The sequence below is a fragment of the Pelodiscus sinensis genome, chromosome 3, assembly GCF_052426305.1.
Source record: "Pelodiscus sinensis isolate ZL-2025 chromosome 3, ASM5242630v1, whole genome shotgun sequence".
NCBI lineage: Eukaryota > Metazoa > Chordata > Testudines > Trionychidae > Pelodiscus > Pelodiscus sinensis.
Window position 1 is genome coordinate 139,114,009 of NC_143054.1, and position 17,158 is coordinate 139,131,166.

Sequence of the window (17,158 nt, forward strand, 5' to 3'; positions counted from 1 at the left end):
GGCCTGGAAAATTCCTCATTTGATCACAAGTTGATATTGGCCCCCTCTTTCCTTAAGGCCCTAAGAACTAGATAACCCTTGTTTTTGAGCATCTTTTTTGGGGGGAGGAGTGTCAATTTCATATCCTTTGCTCTCTTTCTAAGAACTCAGAGTAATAGAATCTTCTTTTACCCTCTTCAGGTGACCTGTGCGCTATGTGAGATGCTCTCCACCCCCAACTGCAGAGATGCAGTGCAGGAACTTTACCCTCGCCTCTTATTGGCGGTGCTTGGCCATGTACAGCGAGTCATTGAGCAGAATCCATTAGAGAACATGGTGGTCTACAGGAAAGAGTGTGGCCAGGGGCAGAGGCCCAAAGCATTTGATCCTTCCAGGTAATTACTGAAAAGTCAAGGCTCTGTTTGGCCTGGTTGTCTCTCCTATAGTATTTCTGTGGTTCAGCTCCCTGTGCGTTGTTACATTTTCATGCAGTCAGCTGGGCTCCCTTACTTACAGCGAATGGACAAAATGGCTGATCTCGGGATCACACATACAGAAGCTGAGTGCAATATATGAGCAGAAAGGAGAAGAAATGTCCCCACAGTCGTCCTCCCATTGTTTCAATATCCACACTTATATTAAATAACCACTCAGCACCAGTGTTTCCACTAAGCTGCACAGCTTCACAGGTGATTAATCAGCCCCGCTCAGACAGTCAGCTCCTCACACAGAGCCGTGAGCCTCTGACAGGGCGGGGCTGGTTAATCACCTGGGAAGCTGTGCTGCCCTGCAGCTTAGAGGGAACACTGCTCAGCACCCATTGCCCACTTCTGGTCTCTGCACACTCTAATATTACGCAGGCACTGAGGGTTGAGGTAATGTTACGTTATAATATGGTATCTGTGTCTTGGGGCTTCTGCAGATTCATGTAGTGAGCAGGAGTGGTGCTGACATAATACACCAACACTGGAATTGTTTTGAATCTAGCTGTGCTCTGGAGGCTGTGAAGACCCTGCTTTCAGGTGCTGGTTATGTTGAGGTATTAGACTATGTCGAGGAACACAGAGGTTGGGACCTGCTCTCCAGCCCCAGTGATTACTACTGTGGAATAATGGAGATCACAAGGTAAGAGGCGAAAGCTACTCGTTCATCAACTTGTCTTCAGTTGGGGACCTTGCTCCAGAAACCTGCTATACAATTCATTTTTCACCTAATAATACACAGGTATGTTTGTGTCCTGTTGCAGTGCCATGGTAAAGCATTTCACGCCTCTTAATCTGCACCGGATTTTTAACCAGCTGATACCGCTGCTCAACAGTGAGAATGAGCATGATAAAATTATGTCCAGGGCCTTTTATGCTCAGGTAAGCTTCTTTAACTAATTGCGGAGCTGGCGTTCTAGAGAGTATTTTGCTCCAGGCCAGTTCCAAAAGTGAACAAGACATATGCAATAGAAAAGTTCAACAGCAAACGTGATAGGGATGAAGTCAGATCACCAAAGAAATGGTTCTAGTTTTCTATATTAAACCATACTATACATCCATGTGCAGTGTGCAGAACATTTCCCTTTCCTGTTCTTAGGGATCATCCTTATTAAATGACCTCTCATCTAATTCAGTGAAAACCATTACTACCACCATTTCTATAAGGGATATTTACTGTCAAATCTAAATATTAGTCTGATCTTGACCGAGTGCTCAAAAAACATGACTGGCTTAAACCTCTGGGTGTAAGGTGTGAGCTTTTTTGAAACAGCAAAGTTTATTTTCCAGGAAAGGGTGATTTTAGTTAAGAGGCTACCTACCCAGCAAATAGAACTGGAAAGCCTGTTGTTAATTGACCGTGTCTCGTTTTGTGCTGCTTGTAGCTTCTCTGGCACCGTTCTGTGGCCCAGAGTCTGGAACTCGATGTCTTGGCCCCACTGAAAAAATGGATCCAAGAGCCAAATCCCATCATGAGGCTGCTGGGTCTCAGAGGAATCAGTAATTTAGCTCTCCACCCAGGGAAGGTGAGACGGACAATTTTTCATTATAAAGCAAGCCCCAAAAAAATACACTAGAAATGATGATAAGGCAGAATCAAATTCAGAGCAATTATGTGAGAACCATGGCACTTGTATTGATGTCACTGAAACAGTAAAATCAAACCAATGGAGAAATAAAATTACTGATCATGGCTTAAGGGTTAACACTTAGCTGAGCCTTCAGGAGATGACAGTACAGTCCTGGAAGATGGAAAAAATATTCTTTTTTTGTTTGTTTAAAAACACCCAAACAAACAACAAAAAACAGAATATATAAGGGATATAATAAACTTAGGATAAGACATTGTATAGAAAATTGTTCAGTCATTGGTAGTTTTTGGAGTTGCATAATGAAAAGTCATGTTTATTAATATATATACTACTCTACGCTAATTAACTGGTACAGTATTCACAGTATCGGACAATTGGTTATTTGGGAACATTATGAAGACTGATGGTATGGACATATTCATAAATTATTAGTGTCACAAACTTGAAATGGAAGTTTGTTATTCAGGACTGGATACTCACCTTTTGTTGATCTCCTATTAAATAGCTTCAGTCATCAGTCAGGGAGAAGAAACAGTACTTTGTGACCAGTCACAAATCCTGAGTTCTAGATAACTGGAGCTGAGAGTTGGTAATCTGTGGATAAGCCATTCGTAGTCTGAAAATTATTTATTCCGACATGCAATACTAGCAAATATAACAAATGCATCTGCCAAAATGAGAAATAGTTAACGAATTATGAATTCATTCCCTCCCTCACAAAAAAACCCCTCTAAATTAATAACATTTTTAGTTTGACTAATCCTAATCTACCAGTTCTCAAAGGTTTAACAGACTGCTGCTTCTGTGCAGGCAACACACCTCAGAAACCTCCTTCAGATCCTTCGGGAGTTCTTAAAAGAGAAAGAGGAGAGGATTGCGGAGCAGGCTGTGAAAGCCCTACGAAATATCATTTATTACATGGAAGGGGAAGAGGTCAAGGTTGCATTTTGCCATATCGTCCGGCCTCTTTGGCAGCTAACTACTGACGTAAGGCAAAACCATGAATGACTTTGCATGTGTGCACAATTTTATACAAAGGAGCATGGTCGTTACAGAGCATACAGTGACTGGAGTGACTGAAGGCAAAAATCCTCCAAAACTTGTTTGTTTAGTTTGCTTTGAGTCTATGGGTCTGTGCTATTCCTTCCTTTCAAGTCTCATGAAATTCTTTAGAATACAAATAATTGAAAAGCCAGGCGGTGCAGTAATACTCAGAGTCCTATAGGCAGGGCATAGAAAAGGCTACTGAGTTATGTCCATATCTGAGGGAGCAAATGGAGGTTTTTTCCTTTAGGACATATCTATCCTATGCGGAAGATTGATGATGCCTCAGTCGATCTTCACGGGTTCAAATTAGGGAGTCTAGTGAAGACCGACTAATTCAAACTGAGAGAGCTCCCCCATCGGTGCCAGTAGTCCTGCTCCTCATGAGGAGTAAGGGAAGACAACAGGAACATTTGCTCCTGTCAACCTCCTGCTGTGTGGACATCCCGAAAACACGAGTTAAGATACGTCGACTCCAGCTATGCAATTAATGTAGCTGGAGTTGCGTATCTTAAGTCAACTTTAGTGTAGAGCAAACCTTAAGGGCTTTCTCTAGTCTAATTATAAATAATTAAAACTACCAGATCGCCACCATTTCTCTAGGGAAACCTCCAGAGTCCAAAAGACCCTCAGTGATAGCATATGTTTCCAGATGGACCAGCCTACATTGCATTTTCCTCCCTTATCCCTAGTTATATCTATTTGCAGGGCCATAAACAAAGCCCAGCAAGCCACGTAATAGGTATTGAGAATTCTACCATTACATCATTGATCTGTCAGAACTTCAGGTAGGCAGCAGAGTGTTGTGGATTGAATAAAAGATCTTGTTGCTAATTAGTCTTGCTTGCTTTTGCTTCTCTTTTTTCCATTCTTTCTCAGCAATATTTGTCTTTCCTTATGTATATTTTGGTGTTAATTTTAAAATTATAGTTAATGAGCCCTTTTTTCCTCCCTCCTCTTATTTCCCCTTTCTATTAGTAATTTGGTGTTCTCTCCCTTCATTCCCCATATTCTTTTTTAATCTTTTTCCTTTCATGCCTTCCTCATTCCTTATCTTTCTTTCCTCATCTTCCCTTATTGTACAGTCTCTTTCTTTCCTTGATTTCTACTAGGCTGCTAATCTCTCCAGTCTTCTCTCTTAATCTGTTTCCTTCTCTAACCTTCTACTCTCTAACCTTCCACTTCTTTAATTTTCTTATCTCCCGCCTTCAACTTTCTTATCTCTCCCCTTCCTCCCCCCTCTGCCCCACACACACACCTTCTACCCACTACTCTCTGCACCCAACCCTTGGAGTCAGTCTTAACTATAGTCCCCACCCATTGTTCACTCATGGACCTGACATGTGCAAGGTGAGGACTGGGAGGAAATGGGGAGAGAGAATTCAGCTACTAGCTCCCTCTCAAATCCTGAGGACCATGAAGCCATATTGGTGAGAGTTTCTCTCCTGGTTCAGTTAGAAGATTCATGGATTTTTCAGTGCCCTCTCCAGATAGCAGGTGAGAAGGGAATCAAAGGTCACAATCCTCTCCTCTTCGCCTGTCACTACCCCCTTACTGCTTAGCCCATTTTCTGTAGTGACAACATCATGTCTCACCAGAAGGGAATATTGTAGTTTCATATTAGAAAGCAACGCTAGGTTAAAATGCACATTTTTTTTCTTCTTGGCTTAATTTAGGTCAGGACAAGGTCCTATGTACTGCCCTACAGACCTGTATGTTGAAAAATTCACTAGGAAGCAGGTAGTGGATTGTAGGGGATTGAGCACCATGCTGGGGAATCCAGTTATTTTTGTCCCCACTCTGTCCCTTTTATAGTCTGTATTTCTGTGTTTCATTTTGGCCTTTTTATAATTGCAGTCAAAGAGACTGGGGGGTTGTATGTGAATTCTAATGCTAGTGATAAGTCTCTGGGTGACAACACTGGCGACTAAAGTCCTCTTTCCATGGAAAAGAGGCAGCACAATCAGTGGCACTGCAAGCAGCTCCGTGCCGTCTTGCTGATGTGTCCCAGTCCCAACTTGGAAGGTTGGAGAGAGGAGTCTAGCCTGCATGGCCTGTTTCGTTCCTTGGTGCTGCCTCACAGACTTCCAACAAGTGTGCTAGTTGTGGTCATGATTTGTGTGGTAAGAACCTCTGGAAACTGGACTAAATCACCCAACAACCATGGGACAGAGTCCACCACAATAAAAGAAATATATACGGTGGTACTGCTGATTGACCTACAACTTATGCTGCTTTGCACCCTGCCTTCCTATACATCTAAAGACTGCACTAATCAGCAGTCCTGATGATGTCACTTACGTTATGCAGGGATAATGGCAGTAGTTGATTGCAGGAGTCTTTCGCCCTTAGATTTCCCCGTCTTTGTGTCCTTCACAGGAGAGAGAGAAAGTGCGCATTTCTGCCATCATTGCCTTTGGCAAAATGCTGAAACGTGTGAACAAATATAAACCTGGACCTGTCATCCATAACGAGATCTACTGTGCCCTGGTGCCGCTGATGCTCGTGATGCAGGGGAATAATCATGAGATACTCAAGGTGAGTCAGAGCTAAGGAACCTGAATTTTTAGGACCTCTTGCCTTGTGGATGTTTCTCTCTACATCCATGGTTCAGTGGACAATCTTACCCCACCCATCTTCAATCTTACCATGTGATGAGAGAAAAGAGATACTGGGCCTGGACCTTCACTTCCCATGTCCCAAGCATTTTTGACTTCATTCTGGTTGTATTTTCTCACCAATCATCAGCTTTTAGCTCTTGTCAGGAACTCCTCCATGTCTGTCTTTATCTTGCAGGCATGTGGAGACACCCTGGCAGAGTGTGCACAGGTAATGGGATGGAGTCAGGCAAGGAACTTGTTCCAGCAAATGACGCTGAGTGACCATCTGCAGGTTTTGCAAGAGATGTGCACATTTCTGGCAAGTGATCTTGAGTTTTCAATGGGGTTGAGAACAGGAGGTGTGTGTTAGTGCTTTCCCCAATTCTGAGGTTGGAAAAGCACAAGAGGCAATATAATGTGTCCTCTTCAGTGTATCAGGCTCAGTAAGTAGACTCTAGAATCTGGCTTCCATCACCACAGATGGCCCATCCTACATTTCCTTTTTACACATGTAATGCTGCTACATGGAGGCTTCCTTAGTCCACACAGCAGCAAGAGCAGTTTCCTATAAAGGAGAAAATTCAGATTCTTAAATAATTCTTGCCAGCAGCATTTTATAGAAATAACAAAACCTGTCACTTAAGAATATAAGTATGGTCATACTTGGTCAGACCAATGGTCCATCTGACCCAGTAACCTGTCTTCCATCAGGGGCTAATGTCATATGCTTCAGAAGAAATTAATAGAACAAGGCAATTATTGAGTGATCCATCCTCTGTTGTTCAGTGCCAGCATCTGGCAGTTGGAGATATAGCGACATCCAGAGCATGGGGTTGCACCTCTGACTTACCTTGTCTAATAGCCACTGATGGACCTATTCTTTATGAATGTATCTAATTTTTCTTTGAAACCAGTTATATTTTTGGCCTTAGGACATCCCCTGGCAGTGATTTCCACATGCTGACTGTGTGCTGTATGAAGAAGTACTTCCTTATGGGTTGTTGTTGTTTTTTTTGTTTTTTGTTTTTTGTTTTTTGAAACCTAATGCCTATTAATTTCATGGGGTGACTTGTGTTACATAGAATCATAGAATTCTAGAACTGGAAGGGACCTTGAGAGGTCAAATTCAGTCCCCTGCCCTCACGGCAGGACCAAACACGGTCTAGATCATTCCTTATAGATGTCTATCCAACCTGGTCTTAAATATCTCCAGTGATGGAGATAATACAACACCCCTAAGCAATTTATTCCACTGTTTAACCACCCTGATAGTTAGGAAGTTTTTCCTCAGGTCCAACCTAAACCTCCCTTGCTGCAGTTTAAGCCTTGCTGCAATTTAAACATGAAAGGGTAAATCACATCACACTTCCTTATTTATTATATCCACACCATTCATGATTTTATAGATCTCTATCATATCCCCCCTTAGTCATCTCTTTTTTTAAACTGAACAGTCTGTCTATTTATATGACAGCTATTTCCTTATATGGCAGCTATTCCATGCCCCTAATTATTTTTATTGCCCTTCCGTGTACCTTTTTCAATTCTAATATATCTTTTTATGAGGTAAGGTGATTAGAACTGCATGCAGTATTCAAACTGTGGGCATACCAATGATTTATAGAGGGATATTATATTTTATCTTACTATTTAGTGACCCTTTCTTAATGGTTCCTAAAATTCTGTTTGCACTTTTGACTGCGGCTACATATTGAGTAGGAGTTTTCAGAGAACTTTCCATAATGACTCTAAGAACTTATTCATGAGCAGTAAAAAGCTAGTTAAGATCCTATCATTTGCATGTGTAGTTAGGATTATGTTTTCCAATGTTAATTATTTTGCATTTATCATCGTTAGCTAGCCTCCAGTCATCTGGTACAGAGATTGATTTAGATGATCAGGTTACCACAGTCAGCAGTTCTGCAATTTTATATTTGAGTTCCTATGGAATTCTTGGGTAAATGTCATCTGATCATGGTGACTTATTCCCCTTTAATTCAGTGGTTCTCAGTTAGGGTACATATACTTTGGGGATACTTCAACTCAGCTAGATATTTAGAGCAGGCTACTTAAAAAGCACTAACAAAGTTAGTACAAACTCAGACAATGACTTCTTTGTACTACTCTATATACTTTACGCTGAGGTGGAAGTACAGTATTTGTATTCCAGTTGTTTTATTTTATAATTATATGATAAAACGAGAAGGTGAGCAATTTTTCAATAGTAGTGTGCGTAGAACTTTTTATTTCTCTGTCTGTTTTTGTAAGCGAGTGGTTTTTAAGTGAGGAGAAGCTTGGGGGTAGGAAGACAAATCAAACCGTTGAAAACAATACAATAGTCTGTAAAGACAAAGATCCATTGGCCTGATTTATCAATTTATTCTGAAATCACCTCTATTGACATCACAGTCTGGGATAGTTTTTCTAAGATCTGTCAACAAAAGAAGAAATGTCTGAGGTGTGGGAATCTCCCTTTCATCCTCTGCAGTGAAGACCAATACAAAGAATTAATTTAGCTTCTCTACAATGGCTTTGTCTTCCTTGAGTGTCCGTTAGCACTTTTGTTGTCTGGTGACCCTTCTGATGTACCTTTTTTAAAAAACGCTCTTAGCTTTTATGTCTTTTGTTAGTTGCTCTTCATAGTATTTTTTGGCCTGCCTTCTTATATACAGAAGTTTCGGAGGGGTAGCTAAGTTAGCTTGTAACAGGAAAAAAAATAAAAAAAACAACAAATAATCTGGTAGCACCTTAAAGACTAACAAAACATGTAGATGGTATCATGAGCTTTTGTGGGCAAAACCCACTTCTTCAGATGACAGGAGTATAATAAGTCCAGATACAAGAATAAATAAGGGAAGAGGAGCAGAAAAGGAGGAGAGGAGGAAGAAAAAAGAGACAGTGAGTAGATAGTTCAAATAGTTACAAGAGGCTGTTAAGAAACATTAGCACCTCCATTGGCTGATTGGTTGGTTAAGTCATTAAAAGGTGGAAGATAGTGTGTGAGCCGCCCTATATCCCGGTCCAGACCATTTGCATAAGAATTAAACTTGTAAATGAAGTTAAGTTCTAATCCTTCTCTATGTATTTGGCTTGTAGAATTGGTATGAAACAAAACGGCAACTTGGAGATCCATTAGTGAGTGTCCAGAAAGATTAAAGTGTTCTCCAACAGGTTTTTGTGTATTGCCTTTTCAGATATCTGATTTGTGTCCGTTAATTCTTTCCCATAGAGACTGTCCAGTTTGGCCAATATACATTGCCGTGGGGCATTGTTGGCATTTGATGGCATAGATCACATTAGTGGATGCGCAGTTAAATAAGCCTCTGATTTGGTGGCTGATGTCATTGGGTCCAGTGATGAAATCGCCGATATAGATGTGTGGGCAGAGTTGGCACCGGGGCTGATTGGAGGGGTGGATTCCTGGATGATTATGATGGAGGAGTGTTGCGTGGTTACGGGAAAGAATTTGTTAGAGGCTAGGGAGTTGTCTGTAAGCGAGAATTGGCCTTTCCCCCAAGGCCTGTGAGCGTGAGGGGTCATTTTTCAGGGTAGGTTGTAGATTGTTGATAATGCATTGGAGGGGTTTAAATTGTGGACTGTAGGTGATAACAAGTGGAATTCTGTTGTTTTCTCTTCTGGGCCTGTCTTGAAGTTGTTCATGTCTGAGTACTTTTTGGCTCTGTCGATCTGTTTTTTCACTTCTCCGGGCGGGTATTTCAGTTTTAAGAATGATCTACATAGATCCTGTAGGTGTTTGCTTTTGTCTATGGGACTGGAGCAAATCCAGTTGTATCTTAGGGGTTGGCTGTATACAATAAATTGGGAAATGTGTCTGGGATGGAAGCTAGAAGCATGAAAGTAAGTATAGCGCTCGGTAGGTTTCTGGCATAGGATGGAGGAAATTTGTCCATCATTTAATAGTACTGTAGTGTCAAGGAAGTGGATTTCTCATGTGGACTGATCCATGCTGAGGTTGATAGTGGGAAATTGTTGAAATCCCTGTGGAATTCTTTAAGGGTTTCTTTCCCGTCGGTCTACATGATGACGATGTAATCGATGTGGCATAAGTAGAGTAAGGTTCTTAGGGGGCGAGAGCTGAGGAAACGTCATTCAAGGTCACCCATAAAGACATTGGTATATACAACTTGCTTATATACACTTTCGCTTGACTTGCCTGAGTTTATTCTGCTTTCTATTTTCCTCACTAATATTTGACTTCCAGTTTTTAAATGATTCCTTTTTTGCTTATAACTGCTTCTTTTACTGTAGAGACTTTACTAGCATCAGCACCCACTGGTCAATACCAGATTTCGTTCAGAATGTCAGACTTGAAAACATAATTAAAATAGTCCACCAGTCTTAGCTGGGTTCTCTCTGAACTTAAATCCAAGCCATGTGAAGGTGTCCTTTGAGCCAGGGAAGTGGTGAGCTTCATGCTCCCCCACATTTCTGGCCTAAGTAGGAAGGGGGTTGTTAATATGCTATAACTCTTGTTGTTTTCTAGGTGAAAAAGTGCAGGAGAATGTTGGGGGATTTCTTACTTAAGAGCATAACCTACCTAAAGAACCCACAGCCCCTTTTACGAGAGGCAGCAGCCAGGTTTATAGGTAAACAAAATGAATTTCTTTACTGTTCCAATGAATTTCTTCAAAGCCATTTTTTTTCTTCATTGTGCTGTGACCTTTTTCTGTGAGAACTGCATTCTAGGTTCCTAAGTTACTGAACTGAATCAGACCCCAGGGGTTCGTACAAAAATTGGAGCAATTGATATCCCACCTGCTATCCCTCTGCACCCAGGAGATGCTCTCTCCTGCTATATCAGAGAATCTCTCAATTTTCTTCCTTCTAGAGGAATTTCCATACCTTTGCTCTTCTTCAGCTGGTCACATGGGCATTTCTATAGAGATCAGATCCTCCGAAATTGTAAATGGGTGTAGATCCATTGAACTCATTTTACACTATCTGAGGACCTGGCCTTTAGTCTCCTTTAGAAATTGGTCTCTTGGGAACTTGGGGTTTGGAGAGATTTGTCAGATTTCCTAATAGAGCAGCTTCCTCCTTTCTTCCTTTGGGAAGAGTGAAACTTGAGAAGTCAAGTCAAATTTCTGACTGTTGTTTTGATTGCATATCTAGAGTTCACAGTAAAGAATTTGAACTTGATTGAAGTTGACAGAGATGATGTGATGCTGCTGCTCAGAGGTAAGGAATTCCGTTTGATCCTGACCACCCTAGGAGAGTTGAAATCTTGCTATTAATCTGCAGAATGAGTACAGCATGAGTAGTGACTATGCCTGTTATACCCATATTACCTCGCCACTGTGCCTAAACCTGGACTAGGAGGGATAAACCTTGAGGGCTGAGACTGGAGTGTGGGCACCAGGGGCCATGCCTTTTTGTGGCATCTTTGCTGTGCCTGTCTAGAAGGGGGAAGTTTACTGTATCCTTGTGTTTGAAATCTATCCAATAATTTTCTATGCAGAGATATTTTTTATAAATAATTCCTATATTTTTGGAATAAATCGCCAGAAATGGATGGGTTTTATGCAAGAGTTCAACATAAATATGTCATGTATCACTAGAAAGAAGCTTTGTGCAAGAAGGGCTGAAGGATTGCCAGCCTTGTATCAATATTTTTAAGCGGTGCTAAGAGGAATTCTAAGAAGTTATTGACAGCTGTGTTTTATTTCAGTGTCTGAAAAAAATAGGTCAGAAAATTGTTAATTTATAAACCATTTAGAAGAGTCATGTCCAGTTAATTCAGCATCTGTAATGGTAGTATAGTTTCTGCCTTTCTAAACTGGTAGGGTTGTTTGAAAGAGTTAAGAAAGTACTGGATAAAAGAGGAAATAAATGTGTTTATCCTTTCAAAAGAGTGTTTATAAAGTTCCTTCCAAGAGACTGTTAAGGAAACTTAGTAACCAGAGAGCAAGAAGTAAATTTTTGGCATATATCAGCAGCTAGTTAAAAGACAGAAAGTAACATATAAAGTATGTTGTTGTCTTTCAAGGATCAGCATTAGGGCCTGTTTTCAATATGTTTATTATCCTTCTGAAAGATGGGATAAATTGTGAGGTGGTGAAATTTTGCTGAGACTTAGTCATTTAGTTTAATTAACACTTGGAAGAGTACAGAAGAATTTTATAAGACTACAAAATTGGGCAACATGATGGGGGTGAAATTTCAATGTAGATGAAAGTGGGCACATTGAGGGGGTATAAACTGGTTGTTACCCCTCAGGAAGGAGACTTTAGGGCATGTTTACACTACAAAATTAGGTCAATTTTATTTAATTCATCTTTGAGAATCTGGTTCAACAAATGTGATTTTGCATGTCCCCACTAGGTGGCTGTGGTCGACGGAGCATATCCTCATTGCCAGAGGTTGCATCAACTCAAAGAGCGATGCACTGTGGGTAGCTATTCTAGGGTCTATTCTAGGCATCTAGGCTACGCAAATTGTATATTTTATTTCGATCTAATTTCAAAATAAAGCACTATTCTGAAATGTCCCTTCACCCTTGTGGAAGGAGGGCTATAGGGTCATCAGAATAGAAAGCCCATTATTTCAAAATCTATTTTGAAATAATGGGCTGGTTCAAAAGACGCAGAATAGCTATTTCGGGATACCTCCAGTATCCTGAAATAGCACCACAATCTAGACGTACCCCCGCAGTCTCTGCAGCAGATTGGAATTTTGAACTAAGGTCCTAATACCTCATGGGATTAAAACATTGTTGTGGCTTATTATGGGTTCATGTTGTCAGCCTCCTATGTCTGTGGCTCAGAACCAGCTTTGTCCTGTTGAACAATGAATCTATTTAATCTATTTCAGTGTGGCACCTTTTATATTCCTAACTCATCTTACATTAGTTGGCTGCTAGAAAAGTTGTTTGCATATTGTAGAACCGGGCTGAATTGAAACTAATGATTTGCAAATGAAAGATTCTAAAACCATTCCCAATCTTCAGCACTGTGCAGTCTTTATTCCTATTTAAAATCAAATGAGGTTTATAAAATACATTAGAAAAAGAAGTGGGCGGGAAGATCTAATTCAGGGTTGTTCCCTACCGTGCTCTGTGTAGTCATGTAGTAAAAATCAGCCAAGCCACAGGCATCCCGCCCTTTTCTTCAACACTATACGACAGTTTGAAAGATTGAAATTGGTCATTTTTTTTCACATTTGACCCACATCTTTCGTGCTTAATGTCATCCCATTATTTTTAATTACATCCCTTTACAATTCCTAACCCCGGTTCTTGTTGTAGGAGCATTCCCAGTGTGTGTGAGTTTTGTGTTATCTGGAGACATTCCAACATTTCCATTTACAGAGAAGAAAGGAGGACTTCACAAATGGAACTCACTGGCGCTCAGTCTACAGCATCCGATATAATGCCTGAATGCTTTGCACTGAGGGTGATGTCAGGGGACAAGAAAGACTAAATTTTCATCCTGGCACATGGGACACATAAGAAATAATATATATTTTTTGCTTCTGGGGCTAAAATATGTTATGGGGCCCAAGAAAATGGCATTAGATAATGCGGCCTATTGAAATATCATCTTATTAAACTATGTGCTTTGATTTTCATTTCTTTTTGGTTTCAGCTCTTGAGGATCTCAGATATGACCCTGTAGACTCAGTCAGCATTGCAGCTATAGACACCATAACAAATATTGAGACAGCTTGTTTGCCTGAAGCAGAGCCACTCTCCAGACTGAGGAAGTTTTTCTGCTCTCTGCCTGTTCAAAGAAAGATCAAGATTTTTAAAGTCAGAGAAATCCCATTAAAGTACAAGTTTAGCTCAAAGCAATTGAGAGGCAAAACTGTCCCTGAAGGTACCTCAGCAGCCAACCAAGAAAAAGAGGAAAAAAGCATGAAACAGAAGCTATGGAAGTTCTCAAGGAATATGAAAAGGAAGACACTCAAATGTTGTGGAAATACCTTCCTCAGAGGTATTTTCCACCATCTCACTTCCCAGCAGTTATTAATTTTATTAAATACCATGTTGAAAGAGGACATGTGAATTAGAATAAGAGGACTGCCTCTCTCCAGACCATATCTGATAGGTTAGAGTTGCTGAAGTGTAGACATGAAATCCTCATTGTATCTTCCATATTCACTCTCCTTGAGTGTGTGTTCAAGATCCAATTCTCCTGATACACCAGACACACACTTCTATCCAATCCACTGCATTCACGTAGGCCATAGACCTCAGAGAATCCCGTTCACCAAATCAAGTAAGACTGTTACTTATTTATCATGGAGGAGAGAAGGCAGGCAACATTCCTGTAAAAGGATCTTAGTTTTTTATGTCTCACTTTGAAATGATTGTCCTATTATAATGATGATGTGCTTTTCAGTTATTGGATATTTGTTTACAAACAGAATTCTATCTTAATTTGTTTTTCCTGAAAATACTGTGCCTGACATTTAAATATTAGTATCAGTCAATCTTTTTTTCATTCATTGAGATTTTATAATCTCTATTTCTTGTTCATAGCCAATAGAGGGTGATACTGCATTCTGTACATACAGAAACACATGTCTCCCAACTTCCTGGTCACATGTTAGTTCCTTTTGCCAGGACTGCAGTGTTGAGAGAATCTGGTTTCTAAAAGAAGTGGCTACTGCATGGCACCATGTTGTATCTACAGGCTAGTCTTCCCAGTGACTCTGGCCATACTTTCTGGCTGTGTCTATACTACAAAGAAAAGTCAGGAAAAGATACGCAAATTGCAGTTTGCGTATCTTTTTCCACTTTTCTTCCAAAAGAGGCTTTTTCAACATTTGGCCCATCTACACAGGACCAAATGTTGAAAAAAACCCGTCTTTGGGAACATCCCTTCTTCCTCATAAAATGAGGTTTACAGGGATGCCAAAAAACGCATATGTTTTTCCAAAAAAATTTTTGGAAAAGCAGACACATTCCTTGGACACGACAGAGCTTTTCTGGGAGACCTCCAGTATCCCAGAAAAGCTCTATAGTCTAGACATACCCTGTGTCTATGACCCCTAAAAATGTAAAAGTGTTCGGTTATTTTGCAAAGGTGCATTTTCTATGATAACTTGTCCTTCTGGCCTTGATTTTAGTCTTGATGTGGGTCACTCTTTGGAATGAATTAAAATGAAAAAAAGTGAGGGAAATCAGGAAAAATTACATTGTATTTGTTGGTTGCTATTTTGGCACCAAAATGGAAATGATGGTGGCATATCCTTTTACACATTTCATGTTGGTCGCAAGCCGTCGGAATGTGCACACAGCATTGCAGTAACTATTCTTGCTAACTGATGCTATTTTCCTTACTCATAGGTGCTGCAGCTGCATATTAAAATCAGAAATTAACACCAGTGACAGGTCTGCAAACTCTCCGATAACTGCTGAAAAAGCAGAGTCACACAGAGCAGCTGAACTAACTGAGGGAGAAAGAAAAGAGATCAGGAGAAGTAACCATGTGGATTCCTGGTCACCATTGCTTCCGTGTGTGAATGCAGAATGAGTAAACCTCTTCCATCTGTAGCATTTCCACAGTTCAGGAAATGTGTTCGGTGCTCATTATCTCTGGCATATATATTGTATTTGGATCACATGCCTCTGCGGAACTTTGTTTAACTGGCAGATACATCTCTATCACATAAGCACATGCTGTGCTCAGATCAAACGTATGTCTTGCTGAGTGGTGTTCACCATTGGGTGCCTGCTTCCACAGTACCATAACCACTGGCTTGTCTATATTGATTGGATTTTGATAAAGTTTTCACTTAAAAATTTACTTAATCTTTTGCAAAACATATACTGGAATGTAAAAAATGGTCTGTTCTGATCATTGTGAAAAGGAAATAACTTTGAAATTTGACAAAATAATTTTACATGTTTGAATGACTCTACTTTCATGAAAACATCAAAATGCCATGTAGTAAAGGTGTTACACACAGGAGTGCTGCAAGGTTGGCTGAACTTTATTTCCAGCTTCCAGTCACTTGACAGGTGTCAGGGTCTGACAAGCCTATATCTGGTCACGTGACGGGAATCAGTATCTACTGAGACCAATGGCTATTGTCCCAGAGACCAAAATAATAAACTTCAGATGTGGTAAGGGAACACTGCGTCTGAAATGAAGCCACAGAGATTACAGGTTGAACTGGAAACAAAAAAATTGGCAGGAAATCTAGCCAAAGTAAATGGAGGCCTTTTTAAATAATAACCTTTACTGCTGCCTCTCTGTAAAGGCTATGGGTTGAAAACACACACTTCAGCTCCTACAAGATAATCCCCTGATAATCTACAATTAGTTACTCCTGTTTCATCTTGCATCTCCAGAAGGAGGAAAGTGGAGGAAGAGGTAAACTTGACTGTCACATGACAAGTCAAGGGACAGCCAATCAGTGGAAGAAAAAAAAGGCAAGCCAGTCCACCGACCCAGAACTGAAAATAACAAGAGCCTTGAAGCACAAGACAGTGCATGTTCTCAAAAGACTAACCAGAAGTACACAGCTAAGCACACTCAATCACAAATGAAGAAAAGAATTCTATTTCCAAGAGGAGTTTGCAACCTACAGTGATATGGGGTGTCACTAATCCCTCTTTGTTTGAGAGATGAGACTATCCATAAGCAAAGGCAGAGAAAAACATAAGGCATGAGCTGCTGTTCCCCAAGACAAGTAAACTGAGAGTCCAGAGAAAAAATTTGCACATGACCAGATAGGAGAAAAGGGGCATGGTGGGACATTACACCAGCCAGAACTTTAAAAAGCTACTCGAAAGGACTAAATGCATGGGAAGAAGGAGAGACCATCACAGGATATGAATGTACCTTGAGACAGCAGAGACTGACTGTAGGATAGAGGACTACTTTCCACAAAGCACACAGACAGTAACCAAGTAAGAATATTTTGTATAAGACTTTCATGAATGATCAGGAACCAAATTTCCTCAGCAAGCTGACAAGACACACCTGTCTCAAAATAGTCTCTGCACAGGAAGACAACTAAATAGAGACACATTAACAGCCTTCCTGATGGAAAGGACAGAACTGAAAATAATGCCTTATGCATCACCACCCAGGAAAGCAAAAGGATAGGATCACCATATTTCATTTGGAAGTCACAGGTAGGAGGCAATATGGAATTCAAAAGAAGTCTTCTATCAAAAATGTGAAATTCTTTCTATTTTTCTGCTAATGAACCAGGGATATCGACAAAAACAACAACAACAACAAAACCAACAACAACCCTGATTTGCTTGAGAGGACCGCCATGGCCTTATGTGTCTTTAGATGCAGTTCTTGTCTTCAGGTTTGTCATAACTGTGTACTCAGTGGGATCTGTGGGAACAAGGCTAAGGCCAAAACTAATTAATACTACTTAAACGGTTTTGAGGGGGAAAAGATGCATCCTCCAAATATATGATAGAGCTATTGTGCTAATGAAAATTACACTGATAGTGATATTTTTTCACTTCGTC

At 40.4% G+C, this 17,158-nt stretch overlaps 1 protein-coding gene across 4 annotated transcripts in view; it reads left to right on the plus strand.

Annotated features, from left to right (window-relative positions):
• Nucleotides 1–15,279, plus strand: part of LOC102447280 (maestro heat-like repeat-containing protein family member 1) — an 80,170-nt gene extending 64,891 nt beyond the window's left edge. For 2 of the 4 annotated variants that reach the window (XM_089777383.1, XM_089777385.1), the window contains 12 exons: nt 181–374; nt 967–1,104; nt 1,226–1,343; nt 1,847–1,987; nt 2,864–3,040; nt 5,477–5,635; nt 5,894–6,016; nt 10,202–10,304; nt 10,831–10,896; nt 12,040–12,105; nt 13,302–13,649; nt 15,008–15,279. In XM_089777383.1, coding sequence (XP_089633509.1) covers nt 181–374; nt 967–1,104; nt 1,226–1,343; nt 1,847–1,987; nt 2,864–3,040; nt 5,477–5,635; nt 5,894–6,016; nt 10,202–10,304; nt 10,831–10,896; nt 12,040–12,105; nt 13,302–13,649; nt 15,008–15,027 — 1,653 coding nt within the window. In that variant the 3' untranslated portion in view covers nt 15,028–15,279. The remainder of the gene's footprint in view (nt 1–180; nt 375–966; nt 1,105–1,225; nt 1,344–1,846; nt 1,988–2,863; nt 3,041–5,476; nt 5,636–5,893; nt 6,017–10,201; nt 10,305–10,830; nt 10,897–12,039; nt 12,106–13,301; nt 13,650–15,007) is intronic. The other 2 variants (XM_089777384.1, XM_089777386.1) reach the window with 2 other exon arrangements.
• The last annotated feature ends 1,879 nt before the right edge of the window (nt 15,280–17,158 follow it).